At 39.9% G+C, this 14,255-nt stretch overlaps 1 protein-coding gene across 2 annotated transcripts; it reads left to right on the top strand.

Moving 5' to 3' along the window:
- Positions 1-966: 966 nt before the first annotated feature.
- On the top strand, positions 967-11,654 carry LOC139471648 (2-phosphoxylose phosphatase 1-like). Of its 2 annotated transcripts, none has more exons than XM_071254058.1 (4): positions 967-1,049; positions 3,226-3,394; positions 5,646-6,104; positions 9,643-11,654. In XM_071254058.1, the coding sequence occupies exons 2-4, from the start codon at positions 3,274-3,276 to the stop codon at positions 10,854-10,856; spliced, it is 1,794 nt and encodes a 597-aa protein (XP_071110159.1). In that variant the 5' UTR covers positions 967-1,049; positions 3,226-3,273; the 3' UTR covers positions 10,857-11,654. The 2 variants fall into 2 exon arrangements, with proteins under 2 accessions (XP_071110159.1, XP_071110160.1); XM_071254059.1 differs by lacking the exon at positions 967-1,049 and adding an exon at positions 1,824-1,931.
- The last annotated feature ends 2,601 nt before the right edge of the window (positions 11,655-14,255 follow it).

Below are 14,255 nucleotides of genomic sequence, written 5' to 3'. Positions count from 1 at the left end.
GAGTCCAACCAAAATGTGTAAACCATTATTTATTTAACTTTAACGACCATCATGTTATTTATTTACTTAGTTTCTGGTTGGTGGAGAGTCATTTATGAAAATATTGGGAGGGGTATGGCCAATCCAGACCTAGACGATTGATTGATGCATGACATTGTACCTCACTATTGCGTGGATCGATGCTCATCATATCAATCAAGTGATTGTCTGCCCCAGACAACATTGCATCAACAAAAAGAAAAAATTCAGAAGTATGCACTGTACCGTAAAAGGAAAATTATGTTTTCTCTGAAGTAACGCAGAGTGATGTATACATACACATAGCTGTTGTTTTTCGTATGTGTACGGTAATGTTGAAACGGTGGTGTCCATATGGTAACAGCTTGGTAAAGAAATAATGTTTATTACTTCAGATTACGTTATTTGTACATTGCTTGTGTTTGAAATAAAAAAACAAGGCAATGACAATGTACTTTGTACCCCATCTGACTATTATAATCAGACTAATACTACTATGCCACCGTTATTCCACCACCAACACCACTACTACGACCACTACTAGTTGCAGGTCGGTAGAAAAAGAAACAACAACCTTAAATATCAAACACATATTTGTTTTATGTCCTCTCACGATTTGTGCTTCGTCAAAATTCGTTGTGGGAGTTTTTTAAATAAATCAGCAACAGGTTTTAATTATAATAAGTAAAATAACATATTTATATTGACAGCAATAGTAAATGAGTTTATTTAATTCTGGTCGGCGGTATAATCAAATCAAGTTATTGATATCACTTCATCATCTCACATGGACTCCCCTGCCTTACATATTAAGATCAATGGCATCGTCGATTATCCAGTAACTCACATCTCCATTCTATTTTGAAATAGATGGAGATATCATAAGCTGGATAAGCATTTTAGCGGTGTGATGTCGTGTTTAATTTTTAGAGTTATGTCCCTTTGATGGTTACATCTCACATCCGGAAAAAATAATGTGATGTTTTCTTCCGAAATATTTGATATTAAGCAAATCTTCCAACCTCATACAAGTTAGTAGACTGTTAGTCCATGTTCAGCGCAATAAGTACATTATATGCACGGTTGTAATGTATAGCGCAGTGTCCTATTGTCCTTGTTTTGGGGGGCTGCGTGGGCAAAATCTTTCTGAACATACCCTCTGACGTAAGGGCTGAAGGTCCCAAAGATTACGCCGAATACGTCATTCGTGCAGTGTTATTGAACACACCAACATTTTCAGTTTATTTATTGTTCAATGAAAAGTGACCCAACTGTATCAGCTGCTGAGCATATATGTTTTTTAAATTTAGAAAAAATACCGTCTTACGGACATTGACACGTTTCAGCTGAGTTTTTGTGTCAACATGGTAAATAGTTCAGTCAGGCCTCTATGTTCTCTCATTATCAGTATCATCTGTGTCAGTACTTAAGTATTGTCATGAATGCTGTTTGATGTTCAATATTATTTGTTTTAAAAATGTTAATCATTTGACGTCGATACATGGTAGACATGATATCATTGACAGACAGTCACAAGGTTTCAGATTGGTTAATTTTATCCACCCAGCAAATAATCTCGGTGAATATAGGGGTCATAACCTGGTCTGTCTGTTTGTCCATTTTTCGTTGTCGTAGCATTACTTGAAAACTGTGACACATTTTCATCAAAACTTGGTACATATTATAACAAGGGGCTGAAGTGGTGCCTTTAGAATTTTATAATTTTTTTTTTTTGGGGGGGGAGTTTCATCTTCTGTTAACTCTTGTCTACATTAGGAACAATTTTCGTGATTCCAGTTCGTGCCGTGTGAATAGAGGATTGAACTTGCATCGCTTGTGCCAGCTTGAAGTACTATTTGGATTTAGTTGATTTTTTTGGACCATGAGTGCACATTTACCCAGTGATCAGTGAAGTTGGTGTGCAGGTTGGGTAGCTTCCTCTTTCTGCCGAACATGATAAAAATTGTACAGATTTTCAGATAACATTGGATTAATTAACCCGAACTCACGACTAACGCTGAAGATCGGAAAGAGTTGTTTAATTTACAAGGGTGTCATATCCTAATAGTCACGAAGGGGTGCTTGATTGGAAAGAGGATCCATGAACTAAGGATAGAGTTGGGTTGACAGGGCTCCATTTCAGGAACTAGCTATAACTTGCATCTGGTGCATGTTGACATCAAAACCTTGTCACATCAGACAAAAACCAATTGCACAAAACCATGATTGGATCGTCTGGTCCAGACTCATTATTTACAGGCAGCCGCCGTCATGTACCTGGAATATTGCTGAGTGCGGCTTTAAACAAAAAAAACAAAAAAAAACATAACATCAACTGTAGATGTATGTAATAAGAAAATATACTGATGAAAATAAATATGGGAACGCTTAGTTTTAGACAATGTAAATTGATATGCTGTCATCTGTTCCTACTGTTTACCAAATACATGTTGGAAACAATGATCACAAACACATCTCAACATCTGAATTTGTTAGCCCACTATTTCAAATGTACTGACATCAAAACTTATTTCCCAATATTTTTCATTGTTCCCTTTTTCTTTTCCATTAGTATATGATCCTTGATACCAGATCAGTTTCTTTAATATTCTGAAATTTTCAGTTCACTGACATGATCGCTTTGAATGGAATCACTTATACATCCAATAAATGTCTTGTCATTATCATAAGATTGACTTCATTCAATCACAATTTGTATCAAATTTGGACATGCATTGGGTTGATGTATTAGGTTGCATTTTTCAATATGAGGTTATACTAGTGTATGTTTCATATAGTTAAATCAGGGGGCGGTCGAGTAGCCTAGTGGTTAAAGCGTTCACTCGTCACGCCGAAGACCCGGGTCCGGGTACAATGTGTGAAGCCCTTTCTGGTGTCCCCCCACTGTGATATTGCTGGAATATTGCTAAAAGTGGCATAAAACCATATCCTAACCTCCACTCCCTGGAGAAAACAGCACGAGATTTGTAATTAGGTATAAAAGAAAAAGTGAAAACAGGTGCTACCCTACCATTCACCATGCATTCATTCCTCCAACATTCTCAACATGCATTTATTCCACACAACATGCTCAAGCTGACCATGTTTACCAAATATAAACCAATACATTTCATCATTTATTCACACAAACTCTGCCCTGAACATTCTGAAGATGGCACAATGTATCTGTTTCAATGTGTTTTCCAGCTCTCTCTGATGTGATGATGTGCTGAGGTGTGACGACCAGGGCAGGTGATGCTGGTCACTCGATGCTTTCACTACGCTGTATCTCACACAATGGGTCGGTGTTCGCTCCGCAGGCTGGTCGTGGTCATCGCGACACTGTCTGTCATGGCAACCATCACATTCTTTATATGTAAGTATCTCTCTACAATACAGCAATTCCATTCTCAAAAGCCAATCTCTCCCTGTGTCCAGTTGAAATATTGTACACCTTGTGACTTAAAAGCAGTATTTGACCACAATAATAAACATTACTTCAGTTACCCATACGGTTGGCCACAACAGTAAACATTGTAACAGTTACCCATACTGGTGACCACAACAGTAAACATTATTTCAGTTACCCTTACTGGTGACCACAACAGTAAACATTGTAACAGTTATCCATACTGGTTACCACAACAGTAAACATTATTTCAGTTACCCATACTGGTTACCACAACAGTAAACATTGTAACAGTTATCCATACTGGTGACCACAACAGTAAACATTGTAACAGTTATCCATATTGGATGACCACAACAGTAAACATTATTTCAGTTACCCATACTGGGGACCACAACAGTAAACATTGTAACAGTTATCCATACTGGTGACCACAACAGTAAACATTATTTCAGTTACCCATACTGGAGACCACAACAGTAAACATTGTAACAGTTATCCATATTGGATGACCACAACAGTAAACATTGTAACAGTTACCCATACTGGTGACCACAACAGTAAACATTGTAACAGTTATCCATATTGGATGACCACAACAGTAAACATTGTAACAGTTACCCATACTGGTTACCACAACAGTAAACATTGTAACAGTTATCCATACTGGTGACCACAACAGTAAACATTGTAACAGTTACCCATACTGGTGACCACAACAGTAAACATTGTAACAGTTATCCATACTGGAGACCACAACAGTAAACATTGTAACAGTTACCCATACTGGTGACCACAACAGTAAACATTATTTCAGTTACCCATACTGGTGACCACAACAGTAAACATTATTTCAGTTACCCATACTGGTGACCACAACAATAAACATTGTAACAGTTACCCATACTGGAGACCACAACAGTTAACATTGTAACAGTTATCCATACTGGTGACCACAACAGTAAACATGGTAACAGTTATCCATACTGGTGACCACAACAGTAAACATTGTAACAGTTACCCATACTGGAGACCACAACAGTAAACATTGTAACAGTTACCCATACTGGAGACCACAACAGTAAACATTGTAACAGTTACCCATACTGGTTACCACAACAGTAAACATTGTAACAGTTACCCATACTGGTGACCACAACAGTAAACATTGTAACAGTTATCCATACTGGTGACCACAACAGTAAACATTGTAACAGTTACCCATACTGGAGACCACAACAGTAAACATTGTAACAGTTACCCATACTGGAGACCACAACAGTAAACATTGTAACAGTTATCCATACTGGTGACCACAACAGTAAACATTGTAACAGTTACCCATACTGGTGACCACAACAGTAAACATTATTTCAGTTACCCATACTGGAGACCACAACAGTAAACATTATTTCAGTTACCCATACTGGTGACCACAACAGTAAACATTGTAACAGTTATCCATACTTGTGACCACAACAGTAAACATTATTTCAGTTACCCATACTGGAGACCACAACAGTAAACATTGTAACAGTTACCCATACTGGTTACCACAACAGTAAACATTGTAACAGTTACCCATACTGGTGGCCACAACAGTAAACATTATTTCAGTGAATCTTGAAATTTTCCCTCTAACCCAATTTTAGTAACGTTTATGCTTTTGTTTATGTCTTTGAGAATGCCATGATATTTCATTTTGAAATGGTTTACGACTGACCATGTTTTCCAGATGAATTTGTTGTTTTAATAATCAGATTAGTTCGAGATTGCAGACTTACGGAAAATCAACCAACTTCTCCCTTACATTCCTACTATATAAATTAAAGATGATAGTTTTAATGAAATAGAAATTCAAATTGACAAACAAAGAAAGTAATTTATCAGCGATAAGTGTATTCGGCGTCACGACAGTCGTCACTTGTTTTTAAACATAACGGTCATTCGGTTGCGAGTTCAACTCCAAGCATGGTTGGGGCCCTCTATCACAGTGGGGAGTTTTGACTGGTGGCAGTGATAGTATAGAGAGCTCCCCGAATGGACTATCGCTGTGAGGAGCTTGTAGCTGGGTCCTGTCTCACACTTCAATGAAACAACTCAACTGGACCCCTGCAGCTTCAATTGCTGTCAAAAGTAAGCAGTAAATGCATTAAGGAGTAATGCAGGATAAGTGTACGAATGAAAAAATATTTCGATTTTTGTAAATTTATTTCAGATTCCCTCAGTCTGGATTCCCCAGGCCTTCCTGGTATTAAGCAAGGCCAGTTGGTGAAATTGCGAGCTCGGCAGCGCCAGTTGGAGGAAGGCATGACACCCCTGATGGAGAAACATGAGTCCGCCGATTCCGACCAAGCACTTCTATTCCACCATGCACAAGAAGGCAATGTTGAAGGCTTTAAGAGTATAAGGAACAAAAACTTTGATGTGAGAATCATGAACAGTAATGTGGTGCGAGAGAAGACACCATCCAAGGGGAAGAAATCCAAGCTGTCGGAGAAGATGTCGTGGCCGGACAAGAGGAAGGGAGACAAGGGGAGACAAGTAGCTAAAGTCCACAGTCCAAAGCACAGGTCTCAGAGACTGGATGAGTTCATGGGAGTGACGAATCCTCTTGCTGTGCCGCGGATAGCCGAATATTGTAATATACCTGTGAGGGAAGTCCGGGGACGGGAGGGTGAGTATCCGTTTCAGACAGGTGGGCCTCCTTGAAAATATGAGAGTGAGTGAGTGAGTTGGGTTTAACGCCGCTTTTGACAGTATTCCAGTTATATCGCGGCGTGTCAGCTTAATGTGGAAGGAAAGCCCGAAGTGATGCACGTCTCAGACGTTTACCACTTAGGTGAAACCCACGAGCACGGTAATGGTGCTGACAAACCTAGAAACATAATCGGGGCGAACCGGGATTCGAACCCACAATCATAGGTTTCGCGCATGCCCAAAGGACGCAACTCTGCACAGCGATTCGCGGCACCTTAGACGACTGGGCCACCCGTGCCCCTGAAAATATTAGAACAATATTCTATATATAGAAAAACACAGCGTGTAATCTTGTTGTGGGAGGTAAGCTCACAGCGGTGCAGGTCTCAGACATGTACTGCTTTGGTATAACAGGGCGGTCGGGTTGCCTGGTGGTTAAAGCGTTCACTCAACACACTGAAGACCCAGGTTCGATTCCCCACATGGGTACAATGTGTGAAGCCCATTTCTGGTGTCCCCCACTGTGATATTGCTGGAATATTGCTAAAAGCGGCATAAAAAACATACTCACTCACTGACTTTAGTGAAACCCACAAGTAAGGCTACTGGGCTGTCAAACCTAGAGACATTACCGGGGCTAACAGCAATTGAAAGCCACAATAGGTTTCTGCACAGAGAATTGTGGCTTCTCAGACAACTGAGCCACCAGTTCACCCCTACCCATGCAACAATGCACTTAAACCTTATAACTTCAAACTTCAAAGAGATTTTCAGAAAGAAAATCACAGAATTCATCATTCCAAAGTACTAATATGACAATTATAACTGAAAAACAGAATAAAAACTTCAGCCCATTCAGTAGCCCACCACGATGTAAAATATTTACAAACTTCACGTAAACTGCACAATGACATGAAATGCAATGATTAAAAATATTCACACTGTGATGGCAACATTATCTGTTTATGATTCTGAATAATGCCCTGTAATCTTTGCAGTGGCAACTATAGTGTAACTTTTACATTTCAACGCTGTTAAAACTATTTATTACCGTATCAATGTAATAAGCGCCCCGCTCTATTAAGTGCCTATGGCGATATTTGCTAATATATTGGCTAGTGAACAATCCAAATCAGCACCCCTTCCAATTATCTATCGTATGTGAACATTTCAGGCTGTCAGCATAAACCACGAAATTTATGATTTTTCAGCTCTGTGTTTTTTACCGAAATAAAATTCTAATAAGAGACCCCTATTTCTAATTTTGAGAGCGCCCTGGGCGCTTATACGTTGAATACGGTATGTACTTCAGTGAGATAGACTGACTTTTCTGAAGTTGAGAAAAGTGATATTTGCATTGACACCTGATATACAGAACTATTGTCATACAAGAGTTGCCTCCCCTTAAATTGTCTCCCTTTATCCTCTCAAGCCCTTACCAGACTGTTGACGTACTGTTGACGTCATTTTTACGTTTGTTCCACATTGACAAGGCAAATAAATGACAGATGGTCTTTTATGGAGTTAATATAACTTCTTGCCGTTTATTATTCTCTCGAAAATGTTCAGTTTTAAACTGTAAATTTCCCATTTAACTTGTCAATCTAGACTGTTCGTTTCCAAATACTGTAAATTAATTTTACTATTTACAGTATTTGGAAGGACCAAATATTTCATAAAGCAAAGAAAGAAGACAACAGATGTACCAATTTCTTCTGTATAAGTTTATTTTACTGACATCCTAAAATAAACGATCAACACGATATGCATGGACTATTCCATGACTGGTGTGATATACCATATTTGACGTAATAAGCGCCCAGGGTGTTCTCAAAATTAAAAATAGGGGGCTCTTATTAGAATATTATTGAAGGTTGAGTTGAAGGATAAATTTTGTGGTTTATGCTGACAGACTGCAATGTATTTTTACGACAGATATATTTTTCCAGAATTTAATTGCCTATAATTAAGAATGCATATAACACACGAGTGCGTATTATACACGAATAAATAAGACTTGTGTACATTGATCAATTGGAAGTCCTTTTACAAGCGCTTCAGTGACTTTGCCCAAGTACTCAAAAAGCTGGCCACATCATTAGAATTTTACCATTTAATTTTTATTTTCTGAAACAATTGGAAAAACTGTATGGCATTAGAAATATGATTCTCTTTAGGACAAGGGGAGCACCAGTTGCCCAGTCGTCCAAGGCCCCGCGATTTGCTGTGCAGAGTTGCGTCCCTTGGGCACACCAGAAACCTATGATTGTGGGTTCTAATCCCGTTTCACCCTGATTATGTTTCTAGGTTTGTCCGCATCATACCCGTGCTCGTGGGTTTCACCGAAGTGGTAAACGTCCGAGACCTGCATCACTTCGGGCTTTCCTCCCACATTAAGCTGACACGCCGCGAAATAACTGCAATACTGTTAAAAGCGGCATTCAACCCAACTCACTAACGCAGATCTGAAGTACTGTATGAAGTGATGCAGAGATTTATTAAGGATTCCATTATAGTGCTTTAGTTATTTTGTTCAAATTTGGATTTCTTATAAAGTGTTTATTTTCATGAGGTATTTTAGCTTTGAATTTTAACATTCATTCAACATGTTCAATGCAATAATGTTAAATGAAGCCGCTTCCTCTTTATTGGTCTGGGGCGGTCGAGTAGCCTAGTGGTTAAAGCGTTCGCTCATCGCGCCAAAGACCCGGGTTTGATTCCCGACATGGGTACAATGTGTGAAGCCCATTTCTGGTGTCCCCGCCGTGATATTGCTGGAATATTGCTAAAAGTGGCGTAAAACCATACTCACTCACTCACTCTTTATTGGTTCTTCAATCTCATTAAAATCAGACCTTAGTTCTCTCTACTGCTAAACAAAGATCTGAGGACATCCCAGTTGAGGTCATGTCAGAACGACCTTTCATCCGACCAATCAGAGCGTCGCTTACCAGATAATGAAAGTGACAGTCGGAATGTGATTTCTAATCATGCATCCTCGGAAACTTTAACATGGGGTATTCCGACGATAGTTATGGGTGTAATGACTGAGTCCATACAATCTAGACCATCTATTATCCATTCCAGAATGTTCTTTTGTTCAGGTTTCAAAATTTTAATCGAGAATTTGTCAAAAATATGTTTTGAAGCGTTGTCGCCAATTTGACAATAGTACCGTAAAGCACGAGAAAGCTGCCTTCTAATTGGTCATTCCATTGGTCGGTCAAAGTTCGCACAAGGTCGGTCTGACGTGACCTTTTATGGGATGTCCTCAGATCTTTGTTTAGCGGTAGCGAGAACTAAGATCTGATTTTAATGAGATTGTTGGTCCTGTTATCAGTGAAATACAAGTCACCTCGACAACATGTATAAAGCTGTAACAAGAGTTATAGTTTTCCAGCATGAACTTGGAAATGTTTCATTTTTACTGACATTTGCTGCAGACTTGGGGCCTCTAGCAGGTCTAGATAGATCCCTGTGATCTATTAACTCACGCCTTACTGTTTCATCCCCAGGTGAAGCTCCTCCAGGCTACTCCCTCAAGTCTGTGTATCTCATTGTACGACACGGAGACCGATCCCCGATGGGCAGCTTCAAGAACTCACCAAATCCAATTCTCAGCTGCCAACATGACTCATCCAAAAAATTTGACATCCCCAATTTTGACAAATTTGTCTCAACGATGCAGTATTACCAATCTCATCTCCATCCCGGAAACACCTTCCCTTTCCACCTGTACCCCCGCTCCCAGACGTGTGAGAGCTCAGAACTCACCGGACAGGGTTCCCTGCAGCATCTGCTGACTGGCTGGCACCTTCACGAGCGCTACGTCCAAAAATGGCGGTTGTTCTCAGAGCCCTTCAGCCCCAGCCAGGTGTATGTGAAAAGCACGGGTTACAGTCGAACATACCAAAGCGCGATAGCTCTTCTCTACACATTCCTCCCTGCTTTGAATTTGACCGATTTGAACATCTTTCGGTCTGATAATTTGTTTTTTTGTTCAGAGAAATCGTTTGGACATTCCTGTTCCTGTCCTGTGCTGAAGCATTACAAAAAGATGAGTGATGGCGAGGCAGGGGCCTATGATAGGAACAACACGGATTTGAAGCGGGTCCGACAATACATCGCTAATGTCTATAATATAAAGAGACAGGAGTTGCCATGGCTATGGTCAATGATAGACACCCTCATGGCATATGCTTGTCATAAGATATCTCTCCCTTGCAACAAAAACAATGACTGCATAGAACCCTCATTTCTAGCAGAACTTTGGCATCAGCTTGACTTGCATGGTGCCAGACTAGATGAATTAGATTCCTATCAAAAATATGCTCGTCTGGGTATTCATCCATTGTTGTATGAGATCAAACAACACATGGTTCTCACCACCAAGAAGAAGGCGAAGGTGAAGTTTGTTCTGTACTCTGGCCACGACACAACGGTCAGTCCTTTGGCCACTGCGTTAGGAATTGGACATGGACGATGGCCAAAGTATGCAACGAGAATTGCATTTGAGTTGTATTCAAGAGAAGAGCCGAAAAAGCATCACTTTCTCCGTATTTTGATGAATGGTGAAGACGTAACCTCAAGGGTCAGCTTCTGCAAGGGTCAGGCTAAGAGTGGGTTTTGTAAATTGAAATATTTTGTTGAGTTTGTTCAGAAGGAAAATCTCTCCCTATTTAATGGTAAGACTTATGCTCAGGCCTGTGAGATGCCAACAACACATTAAAAAGTTTGAAAGTGCTAACGTAGGTCATGTTGAAGTTGCCTGGTTGTTTCAATCATGATACACAACAACATAGAGAAAATGTGTGATTCCGGCTCTATCATGTCTATAGGCAATGTATTGTGTTCAATGAGGATGACAATGATTGTTTGTTGATGGTGACAAGAAAGGGGATCTGTTGGGATGATAGTTCTGAATGGTCTTGTGTGAGCTTATGTCAGCTTTCTCTTGTCAGGCTGCTTATTATAGTTTAGCTTTTGAAGTCTCCCAAACCACAATGTCAATGATGCTGAACCTTTGAATTGCTGATCTGAGCAATGGTGTCTAAGGATGTGCTCCCTGCCACTTCATTTTGGCCCATACTCAACCATGTCCGTGTGCATCTTTGTCATATTGACATTAGTTATGAACGTGCACTACATTTCTGTGAAAGAATAATTGTGTATTATGGTCTACCGGTACATGTGTTGGGAACTTTGACCTCATTCCTGTTTGTTAAAAGATGGTACTTGTTGTTACCCTACCCCACTCGGCATTAAGGGGCTAAAAAAAGGACTGGTCAGCTGGGAGTCAGTATACTGTGTCTGAGAGGGGTATTCATGTTAAACTGTGGCATGGTATCTCAATGGGCTAGCACCAGCACTAGCACCCCCATATTTTGGGGCGACCCTCCCCTGGTTCCCTCTGACCCACCCCAACCTGTAATAAATGACTGGTCCCTGAGTGCTCTAACCAAACCCCTTCTAACAGGGTTCACATACAAGACAGAAAATAGTTCGAACTGTAGGTTGGTCCAGCTGCTCAGTTTGTTGGCGAATTGGATCTTCATGCATGCAATGTGCACTTCTTTCTGGTTGTCGGGGACACGGGTGGCCCTGACGTCTAAGGCGCAGCGATTCACTGTGCAGAACTGCGTCCCTTTGGCACCCCAGAAACCTATGATTGTGGGTTCGAATCCCGGTTCGCCCCGATTATGTTTCTAGGTTTGTGAGCACCATACCCTGCTCGTGGGTTTCACCGAAGTGGTAAACGTCTGAGACCTACATCACTTCGGGCTTTCCACCCACATGAAGCTGACACGCCGGGATATAACTGGAATACAATTAAAAGCGGCGTAAAACCATACTCACTCACTCCCGTGCAATGTGACAGCAGAGGCCATCAAAATGGGCTTAACCTCTTGTACCTTTCAGGAGTCAAACCAGAATCTTGAATACAATGAGCTAATACTCCAATTCTACCCCACTGCCCCTGAACAAATTGAGAAAAAAGTATGAAATATTTACAATTCAGAAGCATATTAAACAACATAATTCAGATTTATTTTTTTCAAAGTGTGATGAAGTTGCTTTCTTCTTGATCATATAAGCTGGATTACATTTGTAATTGCCAACTTTGTATTAATGCCTGGAGTATTTGCTGGTTGGTTTTTAGTTTATGCATTAGGCCAGACGCTTTTTCTTCTTTTCTTTTTTCTTTTTAATTATATTTGCCCCAAAAAGTTCAGGTCGGTAGGTGAAAAAAACCACCCCAAAAAACAATCCTATTTCAAATATATTTACAGTAGAACATGGATATAACGAACTACAAGGGACCGGAGAAATCAGTTTGTTATATACATTGTTCGTTATATACGTTTTCGCGAGGAAACAACTGCCATCTTGGATCAAACCAACACAGTACAGCATGCAGCATTGCCTGCCATGTTAGCGTGTGAAAGTGAAGTGACACTTTGACATCATCTCATGAAATTTATGTTTGTCTTACAGACAGGATTAGTCCAGCTGCATGTAAGATAAGCATACAGCAAGTTCAACAAGTTTGAATCATCATCGCTGATTTTGTTGATTCGCCGCTGATTGCGTATAGCCAATTGTTAGTGACACTTGACACTGAGTGAGATTTCTCATTTCGCTATACACGTCACTAATTAGTGGTATTTGGGCTTGTTGGGGATCAGATATCTGTTCGCTATATACGTTAGTTTGCTGTAGAGAGTTCGTTATATATGCAAATTTATATGTGACAATACAGAGGAGATAAATCGGCGATTTTGTAACACTTCGTTGTATATATCCGTGTTCGTTATATCCATGTTCTACTGTATTTTTTTCCACTAAATGTTAAGTAGGGGGGATTAAATGGGGGACGGAGTTTTCAACATAAAATATTGATAGTTTTTAATTATAGTATTGTAAATAATTTATTTTGATAGTGACTGTAAATAAGGGGTGTTTTTTAAATTTTGTTTACTTTTGTTGGAAGTAAGGAAGAAAATCACTGCTTTCATGTTTAAGAAAGTTTTTTTTTTGAGTTGGCGGCCTTGTGAACCAAATTTTTGAGGATTCTTGCCTCCTGTTTATAACCATGATGATGCTGGGAGAACTCATTCACAGTTTTAGCTTCTCATCATGTCTTCATCAATCCTACACCGCCTCCGTGGTCAAGTGGTAGAGCGTCCGCCCGGAGAGTGGAAGGTCCGAGGTTCCATCCCTGGCCGCGTCATACCAAAAGACGTTAAAAGATGGTACTTGTTGTTACCCTGTCTGGCGCTCTGCATTAAGGGGTTAAAGCAAGGACTGGTCGGCTCTGAGTCAGAATACTGTGTCTGAGTGGGGTATTCATGTTAAACTGCAGCATGGTATCTCAGTGGGCTAGCACTATAAATGGGCATCAGCCGGTCTAGTACAAGCAGTCCCCCACACACACACACAGACACGTGCATGCATGTCGCTCTATAAGTGCAATAATCTTGGACGCGACGTTAAACCCAATTTCACCTCACCACCTCATCAATCCTACTTTAATCATTTGTATATGTATTCAATTGTTTTGGGTGTACTGCGTTTTAGGAGGTTATGGATGGTAGGGCCACGTTCATTTTTATTTAATCTTGATCATGTTGATTACATAGAAACCTGACTTAGTTGATGCATGTCATCGTATCCCAATTGCATGGATGGATGCTCATGATGTCAATCACTGTTAAACAAACATAGAAACCTGCCATACATTTTGACAGATGTATTAAGAATTGTGACCCTTTTTGGTGATCGGTATTTATTAACAATGCAGCATGTTGCAATCTTTTTCAAGCATATAATTTGTTACAATAAAAGCATTGGGACAAGATTATTTGGGAGACTAACCTATTAACTTGGAGAAATACTGTCTCCTTTACTTGCCATGAAGAATGACCTTGATATACTTTGTAAATAAGCTTGTATATGAACTATTCTACTCAAAAGAATTTAAGAACACCCTATTCTCTCATATTACAATAGTTTTATGCCATGATGATGTTTGATCAACTTCAGTATTGTGAAAAAATTGGGTGGTCTTTAACTTCTTTTGAAAAGTAAATATGTCATCCATCTCTGCAAATGACTGATCATGTGAATT

The sequence above is a fragment of the Haliotis cracherodii genome, unplaced genomic scaffold (assembly GCF_022045235.1).
Source record: "Haliotis cracherodii isolate W230 unplaced genomic scaffold, xgHalCrac1.p SCAF_23, whole genome shotgun sequence".
Classification (NCBI taxonomy): domain Eukaryota; kingdom Metazoa; phylum Mollusca; class Gastropoda; order Lepetellida; family Haliotidae; genus Haliotis; species Haliotis cracherodii.
The sequence above is the reverse complement of the archived record's forward strand: the minus strand, read 5'-3'. Positions and strand labels throughout refer to the sequence as shown.

Excerpts from the sequence above, each read along its gene's own strand:
- LOC139471648 (XM_071254058.1), top strand. The coding sequence starts at position 3,274 with ATGCTGGTCACTCGATGCTTTCACTACGCTGTATCTCACACAATGGGT. Across the intron at positions 3,395-5,645 it reads AACCATCACATTCTTTATAT|ATTCCCTCAGTCTGGATTCC; the intron begins GTAAGTATCTCT and ends AATTTATTTCAG. Across the intron at positions 6,105-9,642 it reads GGAAGTCCGGGGACGGGAGG|GTGAAGCTCCTCCAGGCTAC; the intron begins GTGAGTATCCGT and ends TTTCATCCCCAG.